This window comes from Ursus americanus, chromosome 10 (assembly GCF_024610735.1).
Source record: "Ursus americanus isolate L20-20 chromosome 10, mUrsAme1.1.p, whole genome shotgun sequence".
In the NCBI taxonomy this organism is placed as follows: domain Eukaryota; kingdom Metazoa; phylum Chordata; class Mammalia; order Carnivora; family Ursidae; genus Ursus; species Ursus americanus.
The window spans coordinates 54,206,841-54,222,434 of NC_142136.1; the positions used below are offsets into that span (position 1 = coordinate 54,206,841).

The 15,594-nt window shown below is 36.3% G+C and overlaps 1 protein-coding gene across 7 annotated transcripts in view; it reads right to left on the bottom strand.

Moving 5' to 3' along the window:
• ZC3H13 (zinc finger CCCH-type containing 13) overlaps nt 1–15,594 on the bottom strand; it is a 97,499-nt gene that overhangs the window by 15,814 nt on the left and 66,091 nt on the right. For 4 of the 7 annotated variants that reach the window (XM_087865135.1, XM_087865137.1, XM_087865134.1 and 1 more), the window contains exons 11-15: nt 10,298–10,489; nt 6,200–6,283; nt 5,296–5,851; nt 2,184–2,287; nt 650–1,840 (exon numbers count right to left, since the gene is read on the bottom strand). In XM_087865135.1, the coding sequence (XP_087721261.1) occupies nt 650–1,840; nt 2,184–2,287; nt 5,296–5,851; nt 6,200–6,283; nt 10,298–10,489 (2,127 nt within the window). The remainder of the gene's footprint in view (nt 1–649; nt 1,841–2,183; nt 2,288–5,295; nt 5,852–6,199; nt 6,284–10,297; nt 10,490–15,594) is intronic. The other 3 variants (XM_045796788.2, XM_087865139.1, XM_087865138.1) reach the window with 2 other exon arrangements.

The window sequence follows — 15,594 nt, forward strand, 5'->3', positions numbered from 1 at the left end:
TCAAACTAATCCATTCTATGTCAACTATACTTCAATAGGAAGAAAGAAAAAGAAAATGCTTCATTATAGGGTCCTTTAAAGCTTACAATTTGATGTTTCTATATTCCCAATTATTCAAGGAACTCATTTTAAGGAAAAACTGATCTGTCTCCATTAAAGTGCTAATTAAAATATGTAAAAGACAAGGAAACGTGTTTATTTCCACTATAACCACAAAATATCTTCCAAGAAATACATACATAAAAAATGGGTAAGCATTAATAGAATGGATCACTTCATTATCTGATCTCTTCCTATATACCCTACCTTTTTTTCTCTGGTCAAAGGAAAAAGCACTGGCTGCAGGAAGAAGAGCAGGAAGGTTAAAATTTTAGGCAATAAGGGACTTGAATACATAAGCCCTTCCACCAAGATAACGTACTAACATCCTGATATTAAACTGATGGGTGTCAAAGTATCTCTATTACCATGCTGGTATTAATGGTTAACATTTTGGCGGCATGGCTAAGCTTTTAAGTTCCTTATACTTTAAGGCACTGTATATCATAACCGATTTAGCATTTACTTTATAATTTGTATAAAATATAAAACTGTATAAAATATACTAAGACAGGAAACACTTGGCTAGATTATAATTCAATTTTATTACCTGAAGAAGTACTTCGACTGGGTTCTCCACGCTTTAACTGATCAATCCTAGATTTTCTCTCTCCTGTGATTTCCAGACTTTTTGTTTTCTCTCTATCTCTTGAGCCACTATGCAGTACTCTCTTTCGACCACTCTGGTCATCTCCACTTCGATGGGCAGAATCGTTGGATGGGGAACGGAGACGACCAGATGTATGACTACGATTACTCCGATTGCTCCCAAGGCTGCTACTCCTCTTTTGATCCACTGGCTTGCGATGTGGTGCGTCTTCTATAGTAACGTGAGGTGCCTCTACTTTCTCCGCTCGTGTTCTATGGCATTTTCTATGTGAGTCTTCACTGGCGGTGCTGGTGGGCGTGGCAGAGGAGGCGATGGCGGCGGTAGATGTGCTGAAGGTGGCGGACGTGGCAAGAGCAGCAGGGGCAGTGGTACCGGCAGCAGTGGCCGCAGGAGGAGGGGGAGGAGGAAGAGAAGACGGAGAAGGAGTCCTTCCGGGAGTCGCAGCCGTGGCGGTGTGCTCCGCTTCTGCCCCCTCCGCACGGTCAGGCACATCCTCATCGGACCAGTCACTGAACGCGGTATCTTCTTTTTTCTGAGAATCCTCTAGACTGCCATCCTTACCATTGGAAATTTCAACCAGTTCCTCTTTGGTTGTTATAGGGGGAGTCCGTGGGCCTCTCTTCTTCTTATTCTGCAGGGCTGCTTCTTCATCAGAAATATCAGAATCACCTTTGGATTTTTTACGTTTTTTTTCAATACTTTTCTTCTTCTGTCCTTTTTTCGGTGAAAATACTTGACCATCTTCAGATGCTGTCTCTGTGTTACCCCTCTCTATCCCAACATCATCCTCTTTCTTTTTCTTAATAGGCTTCTTTTGAATTTTTGCTTTTTTCTTGTTCTCATCGTGAGCCCGATCAGATGTGTCTCGATCATCAGACGGGTGGTGTCCTATCATGTCTTGTGCACGAGTTCTTGAGCTTTCCATGATTTCTGTCTGTTCTCTCTGCTTATCTACAGAAGAGACTTTCTCTTTGAGCTCTTGCTCTTCATAGCGCCTTGAACTCTCTTTTCTTTCTAGTTTACGATCTTCCTCTTTCCATCTACCCTGCCTGTCTTCTGTAAGGTGTGATGGACTGAGAGAACGAGACTCTTGAGGTCGTACAACCTGGCTCAAGAGTCTATGTTTTTCATCTATACAAAAAGATGAAAGTAATCACACTTTCACCAGGTAAACAACATGGCATGTTACACAGAAATAATAATAACCCAACCTCTCACTTTCCATTTTAAAACTTTAAAAATGGCAATAATTTCACTCAAAACATGGCTTTATTACAAATAATAGGAGATGACAGTGCCAGTACGATAAAGTCACTGTATTTCTAGCATATACTTCAGTCACATGAGATATTCAGAGGCAGCAGAGCAAGAAAAATTTTAAATCTACTTCATCATTTTCTACTAATGCCAAAGAATGGTCTCATGGTTATAAAGGAACGTGGATAGAAAAGCACAGAAAACAGATTCTGCTTACTTTTATCATCTCCGCTGTTGTACGCATCACTGTCGGGGGAATGTTCTCGCCGGCGCTTAGGTGACTGACGAGGGCTAGGACTCCCTTCATTTCTATACCGTTTCCTAAGTTGGACAAATATAATTTATAAACTTCCAGAGGATGAAAAAGCGATTTACTAGTTCTTAGTATTATTTAACTAGAATATAAAATTGTAAGAGCAATATTGTCAGAGCTATATCATACAAAAGGTATTCAGCATCTTTAATAAAATTCTTCACTTCATTTGTTAAGACACACAATTATGGACTTAAAATACACAGCAACAGATCTTTCTTTGTTAAATCACCAGATTTAACTACTACAAGATGGTAACATACAACAGAGGCATTAATATATTGATGCACCCTCTACTAAAACTTATTAATTTTACATTTTTATGCTAAAGAAATACTTTATGTTGGGGAGCCAACTGAGAAAATTTAGTACTTGCTTTGGAGTCAAAAAGACATGAATTTAAATTAGTTATATCATAAGCCCAGTGCCAGTCATGTTGTGGGTATACTGGAAAAACTGTTTCCTTCCCTCTTCTAAGAATTAAGTCACTTGCTTTGTGCCAAGTTAATAAAATAATTCATATGTTCACTGTATTTCTTGTTAAACATTAAAGGACTAGTCATTTATATCTCTGGTATTTAAATTATTCTAGTATTTTCCTATTTTTTCATTAAATTTTGGTCACTTTTTTAAAAATTAACATTGTTTATAAATACTATAGTCAAAAGTGGCAAAAATACTGCATCACACCTACCTCCTTGACAGCTCATTTACACAGACGAGTAAACAGGTGAAAAAGAGATTAGTATGACAACTTGCAGGCCCAGCTCAAACAATTCCCTAGCCAAAGCTCTTCATCATTAGGCCGTCTAGCTCTCCACTCTTTGAATCTGGGCTTGCCCAACTGACTTGTTATGACAAGGGGGTGTGGTCAAAGAACACAGTGTAAGTTTGGAAAGTCAGGACTCAAGAGGAAACACAACTTCTGCTTTTGCCCTCTGGGTATGTTTCCATCATTATATGTACAGTTTAGACTACCTGGAGTTGAAAGTTCACGTGGAGGAGAAAAGAGATGCCCTAACCAACAGCCAGTACCAAATGCCAGACATAAAAGCGGGGCCATTTCTGGGTCATCCAGACCCAGCTAAACTGCTGGACAGAATGGACACAAGAGTAATTCCAAGTAAGAGCAGCAGAACCGCTCTGCTGAGCCCAGCCAATAGTGCTAATCTACAGAATTATGAGCAGATAAATGGTGGTTGTTTTAAACTACTAACTTTTTGTGTGGTTTGATACACAGCAATAGATAATTGATATACCAGAATAAATAATTAAAATATACAAAAAAGAACTTTAACTTCAAGGAAATAGCTACAGAAACAAAATTAAGAGTAAAATACATAGTATGGCAATTCAGCAAATAAAACCTTCTACATAATAGGAGTTAAAACAGTTCTGGATAAATTCAACTACTGAGATGACAATATAATTGATAAAAATATCTCAGACAGCTAGTTATTGTTATAGAGCTTTTTGACTCCCAAGTTTCTGGGGTCCTTGTAATGTTTGGATTGTCCAGCTACAAAGAACCAGAATAAACTCTGCCACTGTAAGCAGAGATCAGAATCATGGAAAAATAAAATCAAAGCACAGGACTGGATAATGATAAAAAACAAAGATTTCAGAATTTTAATCTTAGCTTAAGGAGGTCAGAGAAGAGAAATAATATGTATTGTGTGCCTACATGTGTTAATGCCATTATCTGAATTTTATGTTAATGTAAGATTTTTTTTTAAACGTGGGGAAAGGGAAGCCAGTGGGTGAACTACAGAACCCTGGCTGCAGACTGAAGGGAAGTCAAGACCTAACAGAAGAAGCCTCCACTTCTGTGCTATGTTCTTTGTCCATAACCATAATCTACAATAGCAATGATGAAAAAAGAAACTTTAAGCAGGGAGCTACAGTCACCATGATTCAAATGAGGTGGAGGCAGAAGCAAAGGAATTGAATATATAAATTATTTCCACAGTTTGTTTTAGCAAACTTAAAAAAAAAGGCAGTTAATTACAATGAAGTTGGCTTTATGTCCATAAAACCGCAAAATTGACCAATGAGTCCAAAATTCTCATGGCTACAGTGATTGACTTAGCTCCCTTGTCTACTCCTCAACTAATGAGAGCCCAAACATACAGAGAGGGCTGTGAAGATGATCAGCATATGCCTGGGCCATCTTAGCCATCATGTGGAGAAAACCTTTCTGAGACTGGAACTCACACAGAAGAAAACAATGGAGAGATGGAGAGAGAGCATTCCCAATACTTCGTATGAAAGTCTGAATACAGTCACATCAGAACAAATGAACACCAACCATGGACTTCCCAGTACCTGAGCAAATAAATTATTTTTGGCTTAAAAAAAAAAAAAAAAAAGACAGAAGGGAAAACAAGAAAGAAAAATCGAAACTGTCCTCAGATATTTGAAATAATAAGAATACACCTTTGGATCCCAGTAACATACTATAATTCCACAGCTCAAGAGAGGACAACTCCTCTCATCATCTTCTAACCATGCAGGGGTTGTAGGGCTTCCTTCAGTTTTAAGACACTGTGAATGCTTCTGGCGCTGAGGCTAGTGAATCCAGACTTGTAAGAACACAAAACTCAGGAAGGATTACCAGGAATAGCACAGGCAATATCTCTTGGTGACTGGTCAACTCCATTAACTAGTTGTAAAGCGGATATGATGAGATACAAGTTTATTGGTTCTATCACTTTTAGCTGGATTCCTTAACAAGCCTACAGAAGTTGAATAAGCCAGTATGTCATCAAAAATGGCACGGTAAACAAGAATGATTAATCATATCCATGGCTACAGAAATAGAATGAGAAAGTGTTTTTTTGTTCCTAGACAATTCAAAAGACTTTAAACACCAAATATATATAACAAAATACAGGAAAATGTAGAGAGGAGAAAGAACTATCAGGACATTAAGGGCACACTACAAAGCATTAAATGAAACTTTTTGAACACTTTACTGAAATGTAACTTCAAAAAACTGATTCATTCTCATTCTTACTTTGACTTTCTCTCATCGTGTCCATCTCTGGGATTCCGGTCTTCTCTGGTATCTTCCCGCTTTTCTCGGCGGTCATCTCGTCCTTTGTCTTTGTCTTCCCAATCCCTCTGACGCTCCCGTTCTTTATCCCTTTCTCTCGCTCTCTCTCGTTCCCGCTCTCGCTCTCGTTCCCTCTCCCGCTCTCGCTCTCTCTCTCGCTCCCGCTCTTCTCTCTCTCTCTCCCGCTCTTTTTCCCTATCTCGCTCCCTCTCTCTCTCCCTCTCTCGATCATGGTCACGATCGCGCTCTCTTTCACGGTCCCTCTCTTTTTCTCTTTCTCTCTCCCGCTCCCTAGCGCGCTCTCTTTCCAGCTCTCTTTCCTTCTCTCTTTCCCGATCCCGCTCACGCTCCCTCTCCCTCTCACGCTCTCTGTCTCGCTCTCGCTCCCTCTCTCTTTCTCTAGCCCTTTCATCTCTTCTATCCTCCACTCTGTCTACTCTTCGTTCCTCTCTTCTTTCATCACGCTCAAGCTCGTCATTCCTTCCCTGATGTCGAATTGGTGAGCTTGGTCTTTGATCTACAATGAAAATCAAGTTTTGTCAGTGATTAATTTGACAGATAACCTATTGGTAAGACAGTACGGCAAATCTTAAACTTTATCTGTGTATAGGGTCACACTGGCAGCAAATATAAGTCAGGTACTATATTTACTTTTAAGTTAATCATCCAAATAATCACCCCTAGATGTTTACAAAAAAATTTTTTAAAGGTAAGCTTTATTTGCCCTCTTACTAGCATGTTTTCTGCTCCCCACCAACCCCCCTCCCGCCTCCCACTGATCCACCTTTGATCTTTCTCTGCATGCTCCCTACCCTACCTCCAGCCCACTGCTCCAACCCCACTTTCTGCCATCTCTACCCTTCACCTCTGATCTTCTCTGTCCCCCCAGCAGGACCTGAGAACACTGGTGGCAAAGGATAGGGGCAGCAGGAGGTGTAGAACATAGGAGCTGAAGGAAAAAAAAAATTTCCCTCGTAAGTCACACCTCTAATTTCAGGCCAAAATATATATACATCAAAGTGCAGCTATTATGTGAGGAAAATCTAGGAGAACAAAACACCTGTCAATAATTGTTGCTGCAATATCAATTTATCATAAACTAGACTATCAAGGGTACTGATGCTTAGCAATTTTGAAGTAATCAAATGTAAAGTGTTTCATATTAGTGATATTTATAAGTTTTAATTAATCATATAACATCACTCAGATGAAGAGCTGTTTTCTTAAAAATGTTAACTGATAATCTCATCACATTTTATATAAATATGTTTTTTTCAATACATGAATCATATAAACATAGAGAAAATGAATACATGCTGCCCATATGCCCAGTTGAGCAGGAAATTAGTCTGGGACCAAAAAAATGTATAAGAAAATGGCATTAACTTTACCACAGAGCTAGCCATTTTTGAAAGTAGTTCCCTGTGGTAGGATCTAGGCTACTGTGTGATGTTTCTATTTTTGTATTATGTAATAATGTTTATGGGTTAGTCATAAAGGTCATACTACAATATGGTCAACAGGTTTTCAAGTGGAATATCTAACATCAACTTATTAAGCAGAATAACTTCAGGATATTTCCAGGGAAGGAAATACAGTAATTTGAATTTCCTATCTCATCACAGATGAAAAAGGCAAGACTTTTGCATATTTACTCTTTAGCAGTTACATAGCGATACAAAAGTTCATAGAATTTTAAAGCTAAAACAAAACCAAACCTTGTCCAGCCCCTTGTTTCTTAAAAACACAGAAATTATGGTCCAGAAGATGACCGGCCAAAGCCACAGAGATGGCAGATTTATTAGGACTTCAGGACTAGAAGTCAATTCTCTTAAATCCTTTTTTACACTTGCTGAAACCAATTTAATTTAAAATGGTTATTGTCCACTTTTGATTCCCCAAATGCTACATATTTATGGTCTTAGATTGTTTGAGTTCCTGGTTTAGGAGTCATGCTAATGTCACAATGATTACAAAACAACCTGAAATTCAATACTGCAACTTGTAGTAATTCATACTTGAAATTTCGGATTACAGCAATGTCAGGGAATAAGCTATTTTACTCACTCTTTTTTTTTGACAGATAAAAATTCTATTTTCCCCAACCAAAAAGACAATGTCTCTTACTTCAAAGAAAATGGAGAGGATATAAGAACATCACTTTAATGTGTTTAAACTATTTTTTCTATCTTTTCCCCAAAATAAGTTCTTCAAAGATGCTCTTCTCTTCATGTTATTTCCTTATGTTACTGAATGACATACCCATTCATGAAAGCTGGAAACCTCTGAGTTATCCATCAGTTTCACTCTCAAAATATTCCTTTATTCTATTTCCTCTCTCTATCCCTACAGTTAATATTATTAACAGACTCTGATTGCCTCTTCTTAGATGTCTATGTCATCAACAGTATAACTGGTTGGTATCCTTGTCTTCAGTCCTTCACCAGACTTATACTTTTTCCAAGAAAACTCTATTTTTTTTCCAGTTGCTTAAAAGCAGTTGCCCTGTACGCAGTGAAAAGGAAACTGAATTAAAAAATTTAGCCTGGTTTATTAGGCTATTTAGAACCTGGCCTATAGTCTCTCATCAACCCTTTTTCCCAGTTTTTTTCCTTCCCTACCAATTATGGCATATCTCTACTCCCAAGACCACAATTCATTACTATTCCAAAGTATATATTTCTTTTAGTCCTGCATGGCTGCACATGCTATACCTTCTCCCTGCAAAGTGTTTCTTCCACTGTTCCTTCTAGCAAACTCTTTAGGGAAGCTTTCCTGATCTCAGAACTCTGCTCCTCTCATAGAACTTCATACAGTAGTAGCATTCATCACACTCCAATTGTCTCTGTGTACCCTAATCAGCCTGTGAAGAACTAAAGGGAAGACTGAAATTCCTGAGCACAGAACAAGGTGCCTGGGCACATCTCTACCCTCAACCTCTATCCATCTTCCTATTGCTCACCATGCTCAGGTCACACTGGTCTTCTTCCAAACTCTAGGACATATTATTTCCTATCTCAGGGAATTGGCAATACTCTACCCTCTGCATGGAATGTTTTTACCCTCAATCTTTGCAATGCTAGCTTCTTCTCTTGCATTTATGCTTCTGTATAAATGTCATCTCCTCAAATTTTGCATACATAATCTATCTTAAGTAGGTCCCTCTCTTATCCTTTATTTCTATCTGGGCACGTTCTTTGTTCCTTGATTGCATTCAATAGTCATTTCTCTTTTTGGGTGTAAGGGGAAGAAGTATCTTCCCTCCCATTAAGATCGATAAGCACAAGAACTACTGTACTTCAAGAACCTAGCAAAGTGCATGAGCACTCAGTAAACACTGTGGAATGTATCAGTAACCTCAAATATATAGTCCTATTTCAATCATACAACTGATATTTATTGAAGTAGTTATATTAAAGTAAAACAAAAAGAGGACAGAACTTGCAGTCAGAAGATCTGAGTTTGAATTCCAGCTCTGGAACTTACTTCTCTCTAATAGTGGAAAAATCACTAACCTTCTCCTAGTCCAACTCTCCTAAGTTATGAAATGTGAATTCTCTTGTCATACCTACACTCACAGGGATATTATAAAGATAAAAGGATTTTAAAGGATATTTCATATATAGTCCCAAACTTAATAACTTTTACAATATTAATATCTTTTACAATATTAAGTCTGGGAATATATAAAAAGCAACTATCAAAGTTCCCAGAAACTTAATACATGTATGGTTGAGAACTAAATATAAGACTAAAACCAAATGTTAGTACTGAATTCAGGAATAAGATGAAAAAACCTGAGCTAGGATATTCAACTAGGGGGGAAAAAGTGAGAAAAGAGGTTTTAAAAAAGCATAGCATTATGAGGACATAGTGTTAGATTAAGGAGAGGTGAATCAGCATTAGGGAAGATATATCAACACACAACACATAAACTCCAGCCTTATCTGTAACTAAGGAAATCATACACACCTTTTAACCCAAATGCATTAGGCTTACCCTAACAAATTCAACCAAGTCTGATCTCATCTATACTCCCAAAGTACATGGTGTCTTAGCTACTTCCTTCTCTCATTACTGTCCATATTAACATACACTATTACCTTTGTGATTCAGCCTACTATGAAACATATTCAATTTCCTACTCAATCAAGTTTCATACTATATTAATCTCAGCATTATAGCAAACCTTACTTCAGTAACCAGCCAAAGTTAGTAAGACCATCATAAGATCTTAAAGAGTTTAAAGGCCCTAATACACATGAACAATAAAAGCTTCTTGAAGAAAGTACTTATAAACCCTTCTTCAATGACTTTGAATAATCCTGCTTCAAAACTGATTTAAGAGAGTAAATCAAATAGGGCAGAATCTAATACAGTAACCAAAAATGTTTAGCTTAAGATATACAAGAATATAAAATTAGCAAAAGCAAGTACTGCAAACTCTCAAGAAGGAACATGCATAAAATGTTTCCTCAAACCACCCCCAACCCAACCATCATCAATTTTTTTCCTTTGTTTTTCTGACAGCCCTTACAAGACCCTGTTTATTATCATGGCTAGCGAGTGAGTGGCCAGGATACTCAGGTGAGAAAGTATCTCCTGAATCAGAAATGCCTAGAATAGGCACCCAAGCATCTACATTCTTTAAAGGATTGTAAGCTTATTTGGTTAAGGTGAGAGACATAAGGTAGGGCACCTAGGTTCCTGTGGTACGCAAGTACTTACTACACCTCAGTACCCACTCCTTTGCCAAATACGTACTCTGGCAGCTAGCTATTTACATACTCTCTCTTAAATTTAGTAAACAAGTAAGATTTTATGAGTAAACAGAATATTTTCAAATGGGTCAACAAGCGAAAAGCTTAAAAGATGTATTAAAAAGTAAATTGATAATGGTTTTTAAAAGACAATTCCCCCAATCACTATTGGCCATTATTGAATAACATGCGATTTGACAAACCTCTCTCTCTGTTGTCACGACGGTCTCTCTCTCCATGTCTTCTCTCAAAGGAAGAATCCCTTGCTTGGTCTCTGTTGTCTCTTTCAGGATATCTGTCTCTTTCAGGATAGCTACTTCGAGTTTCCCAGCTGTCATGATAGTTGCTACTACTACTGTGACTATCAATTTGAGAACCTCTTGTGCCTCGACTTCCTAAACAAAGGATATTCACACAAATGTTTAAACACATACACTTTATTAAACAAGTTTCATCAGTCATAATCTTCCTTCCCAAAAAAACATACAGATAAAGAAGGTGTGCTAGTGTTTCAAAGTATGGTTATCATTGTCGAAAAGAATATTAAATGTTGGATCAGAACACGCAAGTTGTCTAATGACTTGGGTAAGCTAAGTCCCAGTTTTTTTCTATCAATAAAAAGTCTTAATGGAATCATAAACTAAAAGACTCATTTCAGTTAACCCAAAACCCAACAAAACAAAGAATGAAAACTATCTGTTCATATTAAATTCACAGAAATATCATTAAAATAAGGAAAAAGTGGATATATATTATTGCTTTGATTACAATTTATAGCAAAAACATTCCAATACAGAACGAAGGTACTTTGTTGACAGTAAGTGGTGCCTGAAAATTTTCATTAAAAAATGTGGGAAATGAATGTTCATAGTAGCTTTATTTGTAAAAGCTAAAACCTGGAAAGTACCCAAATGTCTTTCAATGGTGAATGGTTAAACTGTGGTATCCCCGGACCATGGAATACTACAAGGAACAAACTATTAATACATGTAACAACTTGAATGAACCTCAAGGAAATTATGCTGAGGGAAAGAGCCAATCTCAATAGGATATATACAGCATGATTCCATTACCTAACATTTGTGAAATAACAATTATAAGATGGAGGACATATTAGTGGTTGCCAGGGGTTAGGGACAAAAGAGGAGATTTGAATACAGCTACAAAGGGGTAATACAGGGAGTCTTGTGATACACAGCTGAGTATCTTCATTGTGGTAATGGTAATGCATGCTACACAGCCACTACTGGAAAACAGTACAGAGGTTCCTCAAAAAAAAAAAATGAAAAATAGAACCACATATGATCCAGTAATCCCACTTTTTGGTGTATATCCAAAGGAATTGAAATCAGGATCTGGAAGAGATATCTCATGTTCACTGCAGCATTATTTACAATAGCCAAGACACGGAAGCAACTTAAATAGCCTCTGCTAGACAAATGGAAAAGAAAATGTGGTATATAAATATAATGGAATATTATTCATCCTTAAAAAAAAAAAAAAGGAAATCCTGCCACTTGAGACAACATAGATGAACCTGGAGGACATCACGCTGAGTGAGATAGGTCACACACAGAAAGACAAATAGTACATGGTACCACTTATATGTGGAATCTAAAAGAGTCAAACTCTTATTAGAGAGTAGAATGTTAATAGCCAAGGGCTGGAGGTAGAAGGAAACGGAGAGGTATTAGTCAAAGGGTACAAAGTTTCAGTTGTATAAGATGATTAGAGTTCTACAGTAAGGCATAGTGCCTACAGTTAGTAATACTGTACTGGAAAGTCAAAAATCTGATAAGAGGGTAGATGTTATATTAAGTGTGCTCATTAGACACATATAAAATAGTAAAGAGGGAGCAAAAGGAAACTTTTGCAGGCGATGGATATGTAAATGGCATAGATAGCAGAGACGGATTCATGAGCGTATACTTATCTCCAAGCTCATCGGGTTGAATACATTAAATGTATAGAAGCTGCACGTGCCGCTTTTTGTATGTCAATCACTTCTCAATAAAGTGGTTTAAAAAAATGCAGAGCTACACACACACTCACATACACACTCTATACATAATAGGCTTTGAGCATTCAAAGAATTAGAGAAGAATTCTAAATACTGTTAACAATGTATTTTAATGGTCAAAATATCTGTATAATTAAAGACCACAAGGAAGAAATCTAAAACATTTTTTAAAAACTAGAAATGAGCTACATATAACGTTTAGGAATGAATAAGTTAAGTCATCAAGGAATGAATAAGTTAAGTAGCAGCTTAGATGCTACTAAGAGATAATAAGTAAAAAAAAAAAAAAAAAAAAAGATATGTCTGAGGATATACCCAGGAAACAAAAGAGAGAGAGAGAGAGATGAAAAATCTGAAAGTTAAGAATCAAAGAAGATACAATAAGATTCAACATATGCCTAACATATGTCTAACCTATGCTGTTTAGAGTCACATTTGAAACAAAAAGATACAGCAAGGCTAATAGGATGAAAAAAGATACTTATCAAATATTAACCAAAAGAAATGTTAATAAAATAACCTTCAAGAAAAAAAAGCACTATTAGGGATAAAGAGGGTCATTCTGCAATGATAAGAGGAATAATTTGCCTTATGTATACCCAACAGCAAAGTCTTAAAATATTCAAAGCAAAAATTGATCAAATTACATGAAATCGACAAATTCACAATGACAGAGGAAGATTTAACTCACTTCTCTGTAATATCAGAAAAGGCAGACTAAAAATAATTTTAGATTTGAAACCATGGTTAACAAGCTTGATCTGAGACACCCTTTGCATCCAACAATTAAAGAACATTTATATAAATTTCTGAGCCACAGCCAAGTCTTAACAAATACAAATGCCAAAGAGTTGACTTTAAAGTCTTCTCTGACAACAATTAAAATTAAGGAAGGGGATTTATTTTAAAAAGTTATGACTGGAAATTTAAAATCCTATTTCTACCTAATTCATGAGTCAAGGAAGAAATTATATTAAAACTTACAAAGTGTTTAGAATGGTTACTAATACAATTACCACACATTTCATAACAAAGTAAAACCTAAGAGTAGGAATTAATAGAACAAAAGAGATACAAAAGAATATAAACCAAAGATTAATTGTTTGAAAAGACTCAAAACAGACAAATCTCTGGCAAGACTGAGCAAGAAAAATAAGGGAATATAATTACAGATATAATAGAGATTTAAAAAAAATTTTTGGAACATCTTTGTATCAAAAATTTGAAAACAAATTTCCTAGAAAACTAACTTACCACACTGCTTTAAGAAAAAACCCAAATCTATAACTTAAAATAATCTAAATCTATAACTCTTATGAGAAACTCAATTGGTAGTAAAAGCTATAACCATCAGAAAAATAAGAAACAAGGTTTAACAGACAATGTTGTTAAATTGTCAAATAATAGATAACTGATCATATACAAATTGTTCCAGAGGAAAAAAGGAAGCGACACTACCCATTTTGTATGTCTAGTATAACTTTGATCCCCAAACCAAACAAAAACAACATAAAAAATGAACTATGCAGTGGCATCCTAGAACCAGTTCACACTGGCTTGAAAGAGCCAATTGTGCGCATCTCTGCTCATGTCAGTAGCACAGAATCTGCTATGGCAAGAGTACTTATACCACGGAAATTGGCAAAAGCTAAAAGTCGGGACTTATGGTAGAGTCCATTGTTAAATATTTACCATCATGCCACTAATTATATGTAATCTCAACTGAAAACACAGATGTTTAATTCAACATCAAATGTTAACCTAATCTAGAACTTTAAAAAAGTGAAAAAATTCCATTTATCTTAAAAATGCGAGGATAAGCTCTGAATTTTAAATAAATACATAACGTAAGTAAAAAGGTTAAAGAGACCAACTGTGACCTTCTCAAGATACAGAAAAAATGGTCAGGAGAGAGCTGTTAACTAAGTTGGGGAATTAGGGGACATCTGTAACACAATAAAAAAAAATCTGCTAAAAATCTACAAGCACCATGCTTAATGGTAAAATGCCAACAATCACACTTTAAAATCTGAAACAGAGCAAAGAAGCCCATTATACCACTTATATTCAACACTATATTGAAAGATGATCAGCAGGTTATCGACAGTAAATAAACAATAATCAGAAAAGAGCCAAATCTGTTACCAGACATAAATGTTTAAGAGAATCTAATTAGATCTACAAAAATACAGCAACATAGCAATGTAAGATTAATATACAAATATCAATTATCGTTTCCATACACCAACAGTGAGCGGTAGAAAATAAAATACTTTAAAAAGATATTATTTAGTGATACCCAGTTATTCACTGAAGCACTGTTCGAAAACAAAGACCGGAATACCTACACATCTATCAATATACGATAGTAGTCTTCCCTATCTGTGGCTTCACCTTCTGTGATTTCAGTTACCCACAGTCAACTGGGGTCCAGAAGCAGATGATCCTCCTTCCTACATATCATCAGAAGGTTAATGGTAGCCTAATGTTACGTCACAATGCCTACATCATTCACTTTGCTTTCATCTCATCACGTAGGCATTCTATCATCTCACTTCATCATAAGGGTGAGTACAGCACAGTAAGATATTTTGAGAAAGACCACATTCACATAATTTTCACTGCAGTATATTATTATCATTGCTTTATTTTATTATTGGTTACTGTTAATTTCTTACTGTGCTTAATTTATAAATTAAACTTTATTATAGGTGTGTATGTACAGGAAAAGACCTAGTATATAGAGAGTTCAGTATTATCTGAGGTTTTAGGCATCCATTCAGCATCCTGGAACACACCCCCTAAAGATAAGGAAGAACTACTGTACTAACTTTAAATTTTTTGTTCTAGCTCTGTGCAAAAAGGTTTGGTATTTTGATAGGGATTACAAAACAAATAATCCAATTATAAAATGGGCAGAAGACATGAACAGACATTTCTCCAAGGAAGACATACAGATGGCCAACAGACACATGAAAAAATGCTCATCAACGCTCATCATCAAGGAAACACAAAATCAAAACTACAATGAGTTATCACTTCACACCTGTCAGAATGGCTAAAATCAACAACACAAGAAACAATAGGTGCTGGCAAGGATGTGGAGAAAGGGGAACCCTCCTGCACTATTGTGGTGGGAATGCAAACTGGTGCAGCCACTCCAGAGAACAGTATGAAGGTTCCTCAAAAAATTAAAAATAGAACTACCCTACAATCCAGTAATTGCACTACTAGGTATTTACTCAAAGAACACAGAACTATTAATTCGAAAGGATACATGCACCCCGATATTTATAACAGCACTATCTATGATAGCCAAATTATGGTAATAGCCCAAGTGTCCAATGACTGATGAACAGACAAAAAAGATGTGGTATAAGAACACAATAGAGTATTACTCAGCCATAAAAAAGAATGAAATCTTGCCATTTGCAAGAACACGGATGGAGCTGGAGTATTATGCTAAGCAAAATAGTCAGA